At 31.1% G+C, this 15,088-nt stretch overlaps 1 protein-coding gene across 1 annotated transcript in view; it reads right to left on the bottom strand.

Annotated features, from left to right (window-relative positions):
* The window catches only part of LOC106460013 (bromodomain adjacent to zinc finger domain protein 2B-like), a 170,426-nt gene that overhangs the window by 112,108 nt on the left and 43,230 nt on the right, over window positions 1–15,088 (bottom strand). The window contains exon 4 of the mRNA XM_022386600.1: window positions 11,040–11,180. Coding sequence (XP_022242308.1) covers window positions 11,040–11,180 — 141 coding nt within the window. The remainder of the gene's footprint in view (window positions 1–11,039; window positions 11,181–15,088) is intronic.

The raw sequence follows: 15,088 nt of genomic DNA, 5'->3' as shown, positions 1-15,088 counted from the left end.
AAAACTGTCCCACGTTTTCACCATTGCAACTCAAAACCATAGTATATCTATTAAAAACACAGTCATTTTAAACAAAGAACCCAACACAAACAAATGAAAAATCAAGGAATCCATCTTAATTGAACAAAACAACCCTACTCTAAACCAACACCCCGGGGTGCCTAGATGTGCCTTCTTTGTTAAATACTGTATATATATATATATATATCCATGTCAGTGTAAATTACTTGTACCTGATGATGACAAAACCTTGTTGAAACGTTGTACATTTGCTGTTATGTTAAACTTATATTAAAGTTTTTCTTCATTATCCATTCAAGCCGTCTCCAGCTATTATTAGTCTCAAAGTGGGTTCCTCATCATCGAAGTTGTGCTTATGTTTGTTAGCTTTATAATTCAGTTTACTGAATTTATTCAGTAATATTTCAATTTATATATGGGTTTTCTACTTTGTATATGATACCACAATGAAACTGAACAAAGAAATGTTTTCCAGGTACAAATTAAACACATAAAAACATGATTTCACCATTTCAAAATTCTTTAAAAAGTTTTAAATTGAAATACACAAATTCCTTACAAACATAAATTATTGAAAAATAGAGCAATTGTAAATTGGGTTAGTGTTCATAGAGCATAGGAGTTCATATCTAAAATAAACATCTGGGATTCCTAACCAGATAATGGTTTTTCCAGCTTATTGAAATCTAAGTTAATGTTTGTGAGAAATAAAAAGCAGCAGCATATAATTGCATAAGAATATAGATATATCCTCTTCACCAACTATTAGCAAAGTAAAATGTTATACATCAATATGTTAATATGATGTGTAAAGTGTTCAGATTTACAGACAAGAAATCCCAAAAATTTACGAGTGAAAGTAAAAAATAATGTATAACAATATATTGATCACCTTACGTAACCTTCATCTTATATGGGTCATAAAATAATGACATTTAGGATAATGATTCATTTTTCAATCCAAAATACCACTCTCTTATTGATTTCAGTGTTTCTGCTTTGTCTATATGAATTATTGCTATAATATTGTTACTTTGTGTGGTTACTTATAACTTCTATATCTCTATATCTAACACAATATAAATGTGTTCATGAGATTGGTAAATCGAATCTTGTATTTTGAATGAATATAGCTTAACTGTTCAGGAAAAAATAAAATAACGAATGTGGCTTTGATCATGTTTTGCAGTATTTAACAGTTTGTAGTACTGCACCCCACAATTGTATCTTCTCTGATGTAAACTAGTGCAGAGAGGGTGTAACAGTTTTACTTTTTCCTTAGGGTAGTAAAAATTAAGAGCCAGTGAACTGCAATGTTGTGTCTAAAAATGCTAACAAATCTGTGGGATATAGTATACACAGAATATTCACAATGATTAAGTTAGATTTTCTTTTGGTCCCCCCCCCTCAACATTTTTGGTTGAACAACTGTAGTTCTAGAACTAGAATAAATTAAAATACTGCAAGGTTTCCCATAAATAAATTTGTTGATTCATGGGCTGCTTTTTTTAAAATTTAGATAATACACTCCTTATTTCAATTGAGGCAGGTAGAATATTCTAATTCTCAATATTTTGTTTCCTTGGTTCATTACCCATGATCGATTCCTCACAGGTTTACATGTAATATTCAGATTTTTCCATACAGTTCCCATTTACTGTTATACCTTGGGAGCAGTTTCTAATAATATATCCTTTTAAGTTGCAACTGAAACACCTTCTTTCACACAGTTTACTTCTTCCATTTTGAGTAACCAACTGTCAATTCTCTCAGTTCTCCAAGACTAATTTCAAGAAGAGTTGTTGTTTCAGTACCATTTGATCTAATGAACCTGTTAAAATTTTTAAATGATGATGTCTTTAGTTGAGTATCTGCATCTTACATGGTTTCACATTCCATCACAAACTGGAGAGCTCACTTTAAGAGGTACACCAAATTTGTTTTATTCTTGTTTCTTATGGCATCTATGAATTTATTACATTCTAACAAATTGATCATTTCACATGGAGTATCAAGGTAAGATAACTGGGCAAGTCTTTCCAAGTCTTCCACAAATTTAACAAAGATCTCTTCTTTTTGCAGCATTCTACACCTAAACTTGGCTCAGAAAACTTCATTCTGATGTGTTAATCCAAAACTATTCGATAAGGCAACTGCCAATGCTTGATATTTGTTACGGTTTTCAGTTAGAAGGTTGTTTAATATCATTAAAGCTGGACTTTTAAATTGGCAGCAAGATGAATAGCTGATTGTTCAGTGTTTCACCTGTTTACCTATGGCACAGTAGTAGTGGTAACAGGTGTAGTCCATATATCATAGTTTCTCCTGTTCTATATTTTATAGTAAATGATGTTTTACACTGGAATTACTGGGCAGATGCACAAATAGGCATAACTAGTTTGTTCATTAGTTTTACCAATCTGTTTTCATATGTTTTATTTTGTCATTATATTCTCTTCTACATCATTGTACTTACTGTTATAATCCTTCTGCACTTCATAGATGTCTTTGTACATCTTCCATTTTGTTTTTCTAAACCCTCTGTATATCTCCAATAGGTTTGACAATTTTTAGCGGCAGCGTAGCCGTTCATTGAATGGCTCCGAGTTTTTGTTGTTGTTTGTTTTTCAAGTACAAACTTTTAGCTCATAGCTCCTCATCCATTGACCAATTTGAGATCTAATTACAGTTTTGGACTGGGCAAGTCAAACACTTTTGATTGGTGTATTTGAACATACTCAAGGTCTCATAGATTAATTTATTCTAATCCTGCCTCAAAGAATTTCAAGTGCCGCTGCTATTGAGGATTCCCTCTTCTTTTTTCATTCACATTCCTTTTTGTTCTTAATTTTTCTTTAATTATTTTGTCTCTTTCTTTTAACCCTTCTTCTATATTCGAAGCTCTTACTTCTTGGCCTTCTTTTAATCTTTTATCTCTTTCTTCTTGATCTTTTTTTTTTAAATGTCCTGTCTCTTTCCGTTTCTTTTTTTTTTCACAGTTTCATTATTTCTAGCAAGTTTTCGATCACTTTTCGTGCTTGGATTGTCATCTTGAAGTTTGGTCAAAGTTCTATTTTATTTTCACCAAAATAAGCTCACTTGTGATACCATTACCAGAGTGCAACGTGTTACTTTTGTTGATTTATTGAGCGAGTTCTTTTCAGTTTGGTAGAAATCATGTGAAGTACAGTCCACAGGCCATTTTCACCGGTAGGTCGAACTTCAAAAACAACTTTTCAACAGAAGTTCTGAAACTAATGTATGCCTAACTCACAAATAAAGCTCAAGTCACATAAAATTTCCTAGCAATCAATAACAAACATGGTGACTGACTTACTAACTCGATCACTGAAGAACACTCACTAAATCTCATTGTCTGACTTATTAAAACTCCTTAACAAAACACCGAGTGGATTAATCAATTATAACCCAGTCTGACGTTTTTATTTTGTGCTCTATTTAATGAACGTTCGAGATTCCAAATAAGCCTAAATTTTCGTGAAACTTCTACACTTCACATAATTATTCCATCATGGGAAAACCCTCCTTCTACCAAATAAAACATTAAAATGTAAATAATATATAGCCTATAACAACACATTAATTTCTAACATATTTTACTATCCTTAAAGATACATAACCCCCATCCTAAGTCGGCATAAACTAATAATTCCATATTTAATTTTTTGTCTCAAAGAATAAAAAATTAATACATACTTTATAATATTATGTTTTTACATAGGTTGTTATTAATCAAAAATATATCTTTCCGGTATTGAAAAACTTAATTAGTTCTTTAGATATACTAAATTAACAAATGAGTGTCTATCAAAGAAAAACTGAATGAAATAGATTTCGAAAGTACCACAATTTAAACGCATAAAGATGTTTACTATTCTGTCAAAATGCAAGCAATGTTTTACTCGAAACGAATTTCTATTTCCATGAAAATTGGAACAGATCTACATACGGTTTGTTAAACCGCACTTGAACAGGGTCTTTATAAACGGCTATTTCGTTATAAAAACACAAGTTAACTGCAGATGCTGCTTTTTTATTATTTCACATTCCTATTAATTTGTCCATCGCGATTTGAAATCAAAAGCGTGTAACAAGTAGTATTTCAATCTATCTTCTGTCTCCCACAAGTTACTGCCCAACAAGCATATGTCGTTCATAAACACTTGATTCGTTATGAATTCGTAATATATGTTACGGGGATCAGCTTATCAATAAAACGAAAAGAACATAAAAAGAAAATTAGCTTTTTATTTTTATAATGTGGCTATAAAAATCGGAAATTAAAACTTACTCTATATTCATACTGATCTTTTACGTTTTCTATTTTGTAAGACTGAGTGCTAAAATTTAGGTTCCGATACCTGCGGTGAGCAGAAGGTAAATAGGCCATAGTGTTTAAAAACATTTTATACATTTTTCATGGAGGAAACAAAAACAAATGGTGGTTCCGTCTAGTTCTGCGTCTGTAATTTATTACAAAATGATGATTATAATTATTTGTGTATTATAGCAAAAAACATCAGACTTCAGTTTTGTGCAAATTTCTGCCGCACATCGTATCTAGGAAGAAAAAAAACTAAATTCCAGCATTGCACTAATTAAGAAAATTCGGTTCAATATATAAACCGTGTAGTCATATGTCACAAATATCTTATTTTCAATATTTAACTTGCATTATTTACTTTGCTGTTTTTGTGTGAAAATAATAACCAGAGTTGTCACATCTTCATAACTGTCGAATAAAAAAATAAATTATGAACTGCATCAGTAACTGCATATGATTAACATATAACACATGCTGACAAATGACCGGAATTATTATTTTATTTTATTCAGTTTGATGGGCTATCTGTGCTTTGTCCGAAATTCGAATTTTAGCGTTGTAAAATACCGCTGACGCACTGAGTAGGGTGGCTTTTTTAAGTGATAATGTAATTGTTTGCCATTCGTCATTTTTCTCGTTTCGTATATGGATTTCTCACTAGAACTTTAAGGCATAATTATTCTAAAAAATAATGAAACAATAAATACTGACAAGTTTTGAATCGGGTTACTGATGATATAGGTGTTACACCTCTCATGTAACAAAACAAAGATTCTGACATTTGTATTTTAAAGTGAGAATAATCAGATAAAAGTTAGATTTATCCTTTTCAAAATATTTATATGAATATATACACATAATGTTTGGCATGTTTTGTCTCATCAAAAAAAAAAAAAAGAAAAAAAAGAAAAGAAAAAGAAATGGATTTTGCTAATAACTGTTTGACGCTTACACAAAAACTAAGCTACTAGTACATTTCCAATAACACTTCCTATTCTATACATGCATGTAAACTCGTAATTTTGATCGAAATTTTCATCCCAGTGTTTAATATCGATTTTTCTGCTCGCGTTTTCGTTCAGATGTTTCATTCTACAGAAACTCTCTTCCCAGGGCTCGGAAGCTAAAGGACAAATCTATATTTTCTTTATTACTCTTCATAAATTAATCTCGAAACGGGTTTCATTTTTAACGTCAGAGCAAACTATAAGGATGCAGCACTTAGAATACTGAGGGTTTTCTAAATATAAACTTTAATACGAAAAAATACATAAAACGAACGGTTGCATCCTTCTAACAAAATCTTATGTGATCAAAAAGTTAGGGGCGTCCACTGAATCTTTTTAGCAGTAAGGAAAATGAGGTTTGTAGTTTTTGAAAGGAAATGGTTGCATCATAAGACGATATCATAAGGTTTATATTTTAATCACAATATTTTTAGTAACTTTAGTTTTACACTAATCATTTATGTCTAATGTATTTTATTTTTTACCAGTGCATTAGTTTTGTTTGTTTCAGAATTTCGCTGATAACAATATAAGGACTATCAGCGTATAGTCCTTCCTAATCATGAACTGGAAAAAGGGAAGGCAGATAGTCAACAACAGCCACTACCTCTAACTCTTGGGAAACTCTGTTTGTAGACTCGGTTTGCACAGGTAGACCTCGAGTAGCTTCGCGAGAAATTTAACAAATTATTTTTAAATCTTTCAATAAGCAATCTTCTGCACTAATAAACGTTTGCTACATTATACCGAGTATAGAACAGCCTTAGTAATCTAACTATCATGTCTGGTCCATACTATTTACAACTTATTATCCAAGATTCTTATATGTATCCACTGGAACTTAGCTACAATTTCAAATCACTGATGGTTTCTTAAAATTACATTTGAAAAAAAAAAAAAAAATTCACAACGAAGTTATATACAACATACAAATACAAATATTGTGTTATTAATTATTTATGGGAAAGAAGAAAAAAGCTTTCCCAAGAAACTAAAATTAATTGTTGAAGAAATAGTTGGTACTGGTATAATTGTTCTTTATAACTCTTAATACACTACACAAGAAATATAAACGTTAATTATACGAACTTATACTTTCTCCGCTTGAATCACTATAAGTCTACCAAAAACATCTTGATACTATCAATAAGAGAAAAAAATAAAACAGCCAAGGTTTCACCATGACTTTTCATTTTATTTAAGTTGTTGTTTGCTTATTTTAGCACAAGACTACAAAATGGAACATCTGCACTCTGTCCACCGCAGGGTATCAAACCCCAGATTTTGCGTTATATGGCTGGAAATTTAACGTTAACCCACTGGGGAAGGGGAATTTTGGGGATGTCTGTGCTCTTCTACCACAGGAAATCGAAACCCGGATTTTAGCATTGTAAAGCCGGAGAGGGGGGATCAAGAGTGGTAATGATAATTTTTTCACTGAGCATGAAAAATAGTTCTCAAACACGAGAGATTTTAAAGCGTAATTGTGTCGTTTGTTCCTGATACCAAATGCTGAATACAATTATCAGAATATTTAATACATTTAAACAAGATAGAAAATTATATAGATTTTTGTATTTTTATGTTTCAGATTTTGTTACTAATTTTAATGGATTTTACTTGGACTTGACTTAAAGCAGTTATTTTCTAAATTTCAGCCTGAATAGTTCATTATCAAAGATAGCCACGTATGTATATCCTCCATTTATATGCATAAATTTGGCTAATGTGCCCGGAAAGTGTACCCGGGATTCCTGTTTCGATACCCGCACTTTGAAGTAGTAGATGAGCTACAAGTGTAATAGTCAAATTCAATTATTCTGTCAGTCACGAGTAGGCATATTCAGCGGTGGGTATTGTTGACTAGCTGCCTTCCCTCTAGTCTGTTAGTTCAAAATTAAGGACTGCTATGTGCAGATAGCCCTATGTGTAGTATTGGACGAGAATTTTGAAACAAACCGTTTAGTTCTTTGGTCGGACAGGTAAGTCCAGTACCGGATTAACGCATAGGCCACCTAAGCCTGAACCTAGGGCCCCACCGGCCACCTAAGTAAAAAAAATTATGCTTCATAAAACTAGCAGAATAGAGGCAAAAGTGAGTTGTTATTATTATTATCATTATTATTATTCCCAGTTATTACCTGGGCCTAGGGCCCCACGAAACCTTAGTCCGGTCCTGAGTAAGTCTGCGGACAGTAACGACTTACAATGCTAAAATCCGAGATTCGATTCCACAATGGACACAGTTTAATAAAGGATGTTTAAAAATATGTTTGTGGCTTATGAACAAATAGGCAACATACTGTTTATTTACGCATATTTCGGAATCTTAACTTAAAAACCGCATTCGCTGAGAAAATAATTCAAAAAAGCTGAACTAAACTTTCGAATAACGATGTTCGGCATCCTGATAAGAGGTAAGAGTGTCAGACTGTATATAAGAGGATCCCTGGTTTACGTCCCGATGTCGCACATTTTCGCACTATATTTTACGGCCGTTAGTGTTCTGTAATAGTAAAGGTCAAATCCTACTTTTCGATTACAGTATTAAAATTATTGATACAGATAGGTGGCATCATCCTTAAAAGGTTACGCTAATATCGTTTTCTCGACAAAAAAAAAAAAAAAAGGAAAATTTCAGGTCAGGGATATGGTCAATTTGACAGGACTACTTGATCACCCTGTCTGCGGATTTACAACGCTAGAAACCAGGTTTCGATACCTGCGGTGGGCAGAGCACAGATGACACTTTGTGTTTAACTTCAAATAAATTTGATCATTTCCGCGGTTTATTTTTTCAGGCCTAAAAAATCTTTTAAATTGTTCATATAAAAGACTTTAAATAAAAAACAAATAATAAGAATCTACACAAATCGTTACTTTTATGTCTTATAATCCTTTTATTTCATTCTTTTTGCAAATTTTCTTAACGTAAAATTTTGTCAAACATAAAATTATTACTAAAATTTATTTTTTCTTTCATAACCTAGTTCACAAATGTTTGGAAACTACGTTACAGATGAACTTCTAAGTAAGTGAGATTAAACTATTATTTTTGTAACGTCACATTAAAATAATGCCTCCTAAACGCCTCTAACAGTTATAGCATAACTGATCATTTGTTTGTTTGTTTAGTTTCAAGCGTGAAGCTGAACAATGGGTTAGAGTTCAGGTTTAGAAGTTCTTATGCTTACTGCCAAGCCAACTGAGGGACAGTGCAAAAAAGTTTAACGTCATACTGAAATGTCTAAGATTCACTCAAAGTATTCAATGTTTAATGGAGTGGTAATTTTTCTTCTACTTTTTGTTTGGTTGTATTCAAGAGTAATCGGCGGGTTCTAATCTCATCATCGAACACGCTCATCCTTTCAGCCGTGGGGTCGTTATAATATTTGGCCAATTCCACTTTTCACTGGTATTAGCTCAATAGTTGGAGGTGGGTGGTGTTGACTAGTTGTCTTCTCTCTAATCTATTACCATTTCTAAATTACGGACGTCTGGTGCGGATAACCCTGGAGTAGCTCTCCAAGAAATTCAACAAACAAACAATCAAACGCAATGGGCTATCTGCAATGTGCATTTTTAGTATTATAAACTTTTAGCTTACCGCTGAGTCACCTGGAGGCTATTTTGCTAAAATTGTTTACAAGTATTTACAATAAAAATCATGTCTGCAAAAACCATTTCAAACTTATTATAATACATCGTTTTCAGAAGTATAAGTTGTTCTCAAGTATACAATGAACGTGTTTTCACATAGTAAGAAGACAGAAAAAACGTGGGGCTTAGTTCAGAGCAGTATCTTGCAGACGTGACTATCATATACAAGGTTGAATAAGTTATTTTAAAACCATTTTTAATATCCAAATCAGCAAGTCACATGACATCCATTACCAATATAAAGTCACGGTGGAATGGGACGTATCATAACTACATTTTGACATTGTTTGTATGATGCCGCAGAAAACTGACCGTTTTTGGGGATAGGTATGTAACAGTAACCCTTTACAAAATAGTTATACATTCAGATATTACGATATGTTAAGATAAGTGGATTTGGAATTTCCAAGACATAATATCCCATTGTACTTAATGACATTGGAAAGCAAAGGAATACAGTTGAACTTAAGACACCAGAACCATGAGGAAAGAGACCTACAATATGTCGTATTCAATCCGTGGTAAACAAATTACGGCGTTTTGAAACAAGTGAGAAAGGTATGTGGCAGAAGCCGTACACAAGCCCCAGGCAACAGTACGCAACATAATCAAAAAGGATTTTCTGATTGGGAAAGCAATATAAGTCATATTCGTTCAACTGATGTATACCTTAAGCAGCTGAAGAATGAAATGTGTATTCATGCTATTCCACACAAAGACATAAAGGTCAAGTTGCCAGATGTAGTGCTTATAGATTTTTGTATGATAGAATTGTTGAAATGGCAATTGGGAAACCATCGTTCTTGCACACTAGATGGTTTATTGAAAGCTTTGGTTATGACTGTCTTAAAACCGAGCCTTTCACAATGGAAACTATGCTGTGGAGCTATTGTTAAGATGTACGGTCATCAGATAGAGCATAACTGGACGTAGAGACTTTAATGTTTTGGTGAGGCTTCAAAATTGTTTTAATACAACTTACTCAACCACTATAGCTCAAATTATGTTGAAATACTAAGCTTATTTATATGGGTGGAGCAATTGTTATTACATCTGTGTCTTCTAGTTGCTTTTGATAAAAGCTTGACTCTTACCAAAGTGTGTTTCTGACTACAAATGGTATAACTATGTTATCAAATTTATGAATCACTAAAGGAATGCTGTCCGTGTATTTTTTGAGCAGTTTGTAATATTTTGGAATTATAAATTGTTTTGTCTTTACTGACTATAGTTGTAATTTGCCTATCTAACCATCAATGCCTATTTGTTCCCAACAATCCTTGTCCATGTTATCAATCTGTCTCTCAGCATTTTATCACTATAAGTAAAAGCATCATATCTTTTACATTATTCACTTACTTGAATGGTATTAAATATGGAATGATTTACTGAGTGAGCACTAATAATAACAATACTGTAATTACTTCTTTTGTACATTGTACATAAAATAAATAATAATAACTTATGAATCATTGGGTATATGGAAATCGCAACTGTCTGGCATTTTATTCAACATTTAGAGAAACGTTTTTCTTCTGTTAACACAAACTGAGTTTATACAACTAACATTAGTATTATTTCATGTTGCAGTCTTTTATGCACATTATACATTACATAAATTTATTCTGCAGAATAAATATAAAGTAATTATTTCGTAACTGTAAATTTGAAAATATTTTTCTGAAGCGTCTTTGCTAATTATATACTAAATGTAGGCAATAACATTTTACTTCAGACTTCAAAATAATTAACTGACTGTTTTGTATTTCAGCTTAATCCAAGCACTATATAAATAAATGTATATTTTATGATGTCAAATAATACAAAACAAAACACATCTCTTAAAATAGATATCGAAAATTTAACTTATATGCATTATAAAGGTTCTCTCTCTCTCTCTCTCTTATATATATATATACGTATATTAGTATTTTTAACCATCAATCTAAGTTGTATATTAAAAGAAAAAAGACTGTCATCAAAGAAGTAGCAGGCATGCACCATACCTATACCTGAAGACCAAGTACCAGGTCTTGCATCAGGCTGTTGACTCTGGTTACCATTAGATGGTGCACTATGAGAAGAAGCAAGGGGCCTGAAGGCAGAGGAGGACCCCATAAGAGTGAAAGTTCCAGGCCGATAGGAAACTGAAGTAAGTAGATATGAGGATAGAGCTACATGACAGGTTGATATAAAGAAGGAATGCCGTTTTTAAACGACTAAAGCAGGATGATCGATCACAAATAAATTGAAAGGGTGATCAAAACAAGTAAAAAATACATACATATGTCAAAAGTTGTACAAAGCTACATGATGTTAAAATACAAAGAGCTTTGCCAAAAACATTAATATTACAACAGAAGAGCTTATGCTATACAAAAACTTTACATTCATGACTTGTCACTATCCTGTCATTTAAAACATATTAGAGCAAGATTTTAATTACCAAGTATTTTATCCCTAAACTATAAAACTATTGCATTCTTCATCTTATTATTATGCATTACAATATTTTAACATTTATTCACTGCTCCACTGTAATATCATTAAAAAAATAATTGGTGATTATAAAAAACAAAACCTAAACAGTGCATTGAGAATCAGCATATTAGAAATGTTCAGTTATATTAGGTAAATAATGATAAAGCCTAAAACTATACTTATAAAAATTCTGGAATGTAAATAATTACATATGTATAAGATCGGTCAACAAGAAACAGTCTATACAAATTAAAACTAAAATTCACAACTATAAATACTTATGTTTAATTTAAAACAAGTTTTCACAACTACTAAATTTCACACTTGCATTGAAGTGTTGAACAAACACATTTTACTACTATCCTTGATAACTGAAGTTTTTTAAATATCACATACATAATTATCAAAAGGAAAATTCTAAGGTTGTAATGATATGCCACAAAAAAGATACACATCACCAGGTATTAAACTGAGCATAATCATGGAAAACTAGTAAAAGGTACTCGCAATGCAGGACATGAAATGTAATGCTATATAATGGTTGCCTGTTCCACTATTTTGAAAAATAGCACATCAATTAATCGTTGACATAAAGACACCAGTGCTATGTGCTCCATTAAACACTAAACCCTCGTTCACTGCATTAAGGCAGTAAAATTGAAATGGCTGTTAAATTAAAGTGATTTGTCTGATTCCTTATCCATTTACATTATTTATGGGGTTCAACAAGAGTTTCTTTACCAAACTTTACTGAAATTGTTTCAGTCAGTTGCTCTCAACAATTTGTGACACCAGACACACAAACACAGATTAATAGATAAACAGATACTGACTGCTTAGAGTGCACATGAGCAAAGAATTAGTTCTATTAACTTAGAATGTTAAGTCTACGGTTCTATACTTTCTTCAAGCTTAGAATACACTAACTCATTACTTTAAATTAAAAAAACAATTCACATATGAAGCCACAAACAAGGAAGAAAAACACTTTTTGTAAAGTATTACTTACATCTGTGTTCAAACATTATTTGAACTTTTTCACAAAAATTAAGAGTTTAGTAAACAATGAAATTATGTTATTAGTGCATGCACACACAAACTTTTGCAGTGAAATTCCAATACTTCTACAAACACTATTACTTTTAGAAATACAAATATTTACTTACGATAAAACTTAAAAAAAGGTAAATGAAAAGGATGAAACAATGGCTAAGAGATTAAGTATTAAACAACACTTACAAATGTTTTACTGCATGTATTATTTATGTTTGTTTATTTATATGTGCAGAGTTTTAAATAAAAATCAACATGTATAATATAGTGTCAAATTCTAACCACTGTTTAATACAAACATATTATTTCCTAAGTTCATATAACCACAAAAAATAAAAGTAAGTTGTTTAAACCCCTTAAAAACTTGTCTTTTGTGTCACTAGGAGAGAAATGGAAATGTCATTACATTACTGATAAGTGTCATTTTGTTTGATATATTTTGTATAAAACAGTCCATATTTTGATGGAAGGATAAAACAAGATACATTTTCACACCTATTCCCCATTACATACAGATATCTAAACTCAAAGATTAAAACTTTTGATGTTGAAAGACACCAAAATAATTTACATTAATTTATAAAACATATTTTTCAAATCTTAAAGAGCACTAAATGTTTACACTAACTTTACAAAATTGTTCTATACATCCTTTCTCCCTTGGATACCATAAATGATAAATTGAGATTGTTTTATACATCCCTTCTTCCATGGATACCACATTAGATAAATTGAAATTGTTTTATACATCCCTTCTTCCATGGATACCATAATAGATAAATTGAAATTGTTTTATACATCCCTTCTTCCATGGATACCATAATAGATAAATTGAAATTGTTTTATACATCCCTTCTTCCATGGATACCATAAATGATAAATTGAGATTGTTTTATACATCCCTTCTTGCTTGGGTAGCATATCAATATCAACTTCTAATCACAGCAAGTTATACACTTAGACTGAAACTAAAAGTCAATCTGGCAATCAGAATAACTAATTAACTATATGTTTATACTTAAAAAGATTAGAATGCATTGTTTCATCAAGTGGGTACCATTCCTGTTAAGGATATTTTTGGCTGTAACCTCAAATATATCTCATGAGGTTTGGCCAGCTTAGCAGATTTAAGTTAGTCCTAAATACATATATTAAGCAAACAATGCAAAACAACTTTTGTAATAAAATTATAATAATAAGCAATAAGCCAAAGCAAAGAGTAGGTAGTGAAATTGTTTTGTACATCCTCTTTTGCTTTGATATCATATTAGACAGTAAAATTGTTTTGTACATCCCATTTTTCATTAATAACACATTAGAAAGAGTGAAATTGTTTTATACATCTCTTATCGTTTGAATAACATGTTAGATAGCACACATATGTTTTACTTGTTAAAATATTTACATATTACAAGTATTTATAAACCCAAAAATAATCATTCTACAAATGCTTAGGTTGTAAAGATAAGAAATCAGCTGATAAATGACACATACCTATATACACATGTATGAAATAAATATGTTATTATATTTAAAAGTCTATTTGTCGTATATTTCAACATAAAACTAATGATATCATTATCTCAATTAAAACACATATATATATATTGTTCTTGATGTCTACAGGTAAAGTTTAATATACATAAATCTTACAGTTTCTGTATTCAATTCCAATAAAAATGCATAATTTTTAAAATACAATACTAACAAATCATATGAAACAGAACTCTATAATATGATAGTCAATACTGAGTTGAAATCACTTGAATTAAATATGATTAGGGAGAGTACTGCTCCAACAACAATTTAGTAAAGTAAAGAATTAAGCCAGGTTTTATGTTGTTTTTTTAATAATGCACCACTTTTGTTCATTTTTGTCAATGTACTATTTACAAACATACACGTTCATTAATTTACTTTCTTTTACTCCATTAGTGCAAGATGCATTGGACACATTTATAAAATAAAACTGAAAATCTCAAGAATTAACTTCAAAATAAAATACTATACAGAATAAATTCATTATTTTTGAAATTCCAGGACATCCTTTTCAATGTCTCTGCATGTTTTTCATGATTGAATTAACTTGTACTCATTTTTACTATTTTTAATGTTCCTTTTATGTGATGCAGTCAAACTTTTCATATTCATTGGTAATATCATCAAATTAGTATAAACATATAAGGTATTCACAGTGTTTTTATAATGCATTCTTACTGGAAGTACATGTGCTTTTAAGATTAATTTTAGAAATTTAATTTATATTAAGAAGACACTACATGGTGTGGTAATTGGTTGCATACTAGCTGGGTTTTGATTAAATGATTAGTTTCAAATATGCAAATACATACAAACAAAACAGAAATTAAGTGTTACTGGATGGATAGCTATTAAACAATAAGTTAATAATGGCTGGAGACGGCTTGAGTGGGTAATGAAGAAAAACTTTAATATAAGTTTAACATAACAGCAAATGTACAACGTTTCGACAAGGTTTTGTCATCATCAGGTACCAAAACGT

The sequence above is a fragment of the Limulus polyphemus genome, unplaced genomic scaffold (genome assembly GCF_000517525.1).
Source record: "Limulus polyphemus unplaced genomic scaffold, Limulus_polyphemus-2.1.2 Scaffold693, whole genome shotgun sequence".
In the NCBI taxonomy this organism is placed as follows: domain Eukaryota; kingdom Metazoa; phylum Arthropoda; class Merostomata; order Xiphosura; family Limulidae; genus Limulus; species Limulus polyphemus.
Note: the sequence above shows the minus strand (reverse complement) of the source record. Positions and strands in the feature narration are given on the sequence as shown.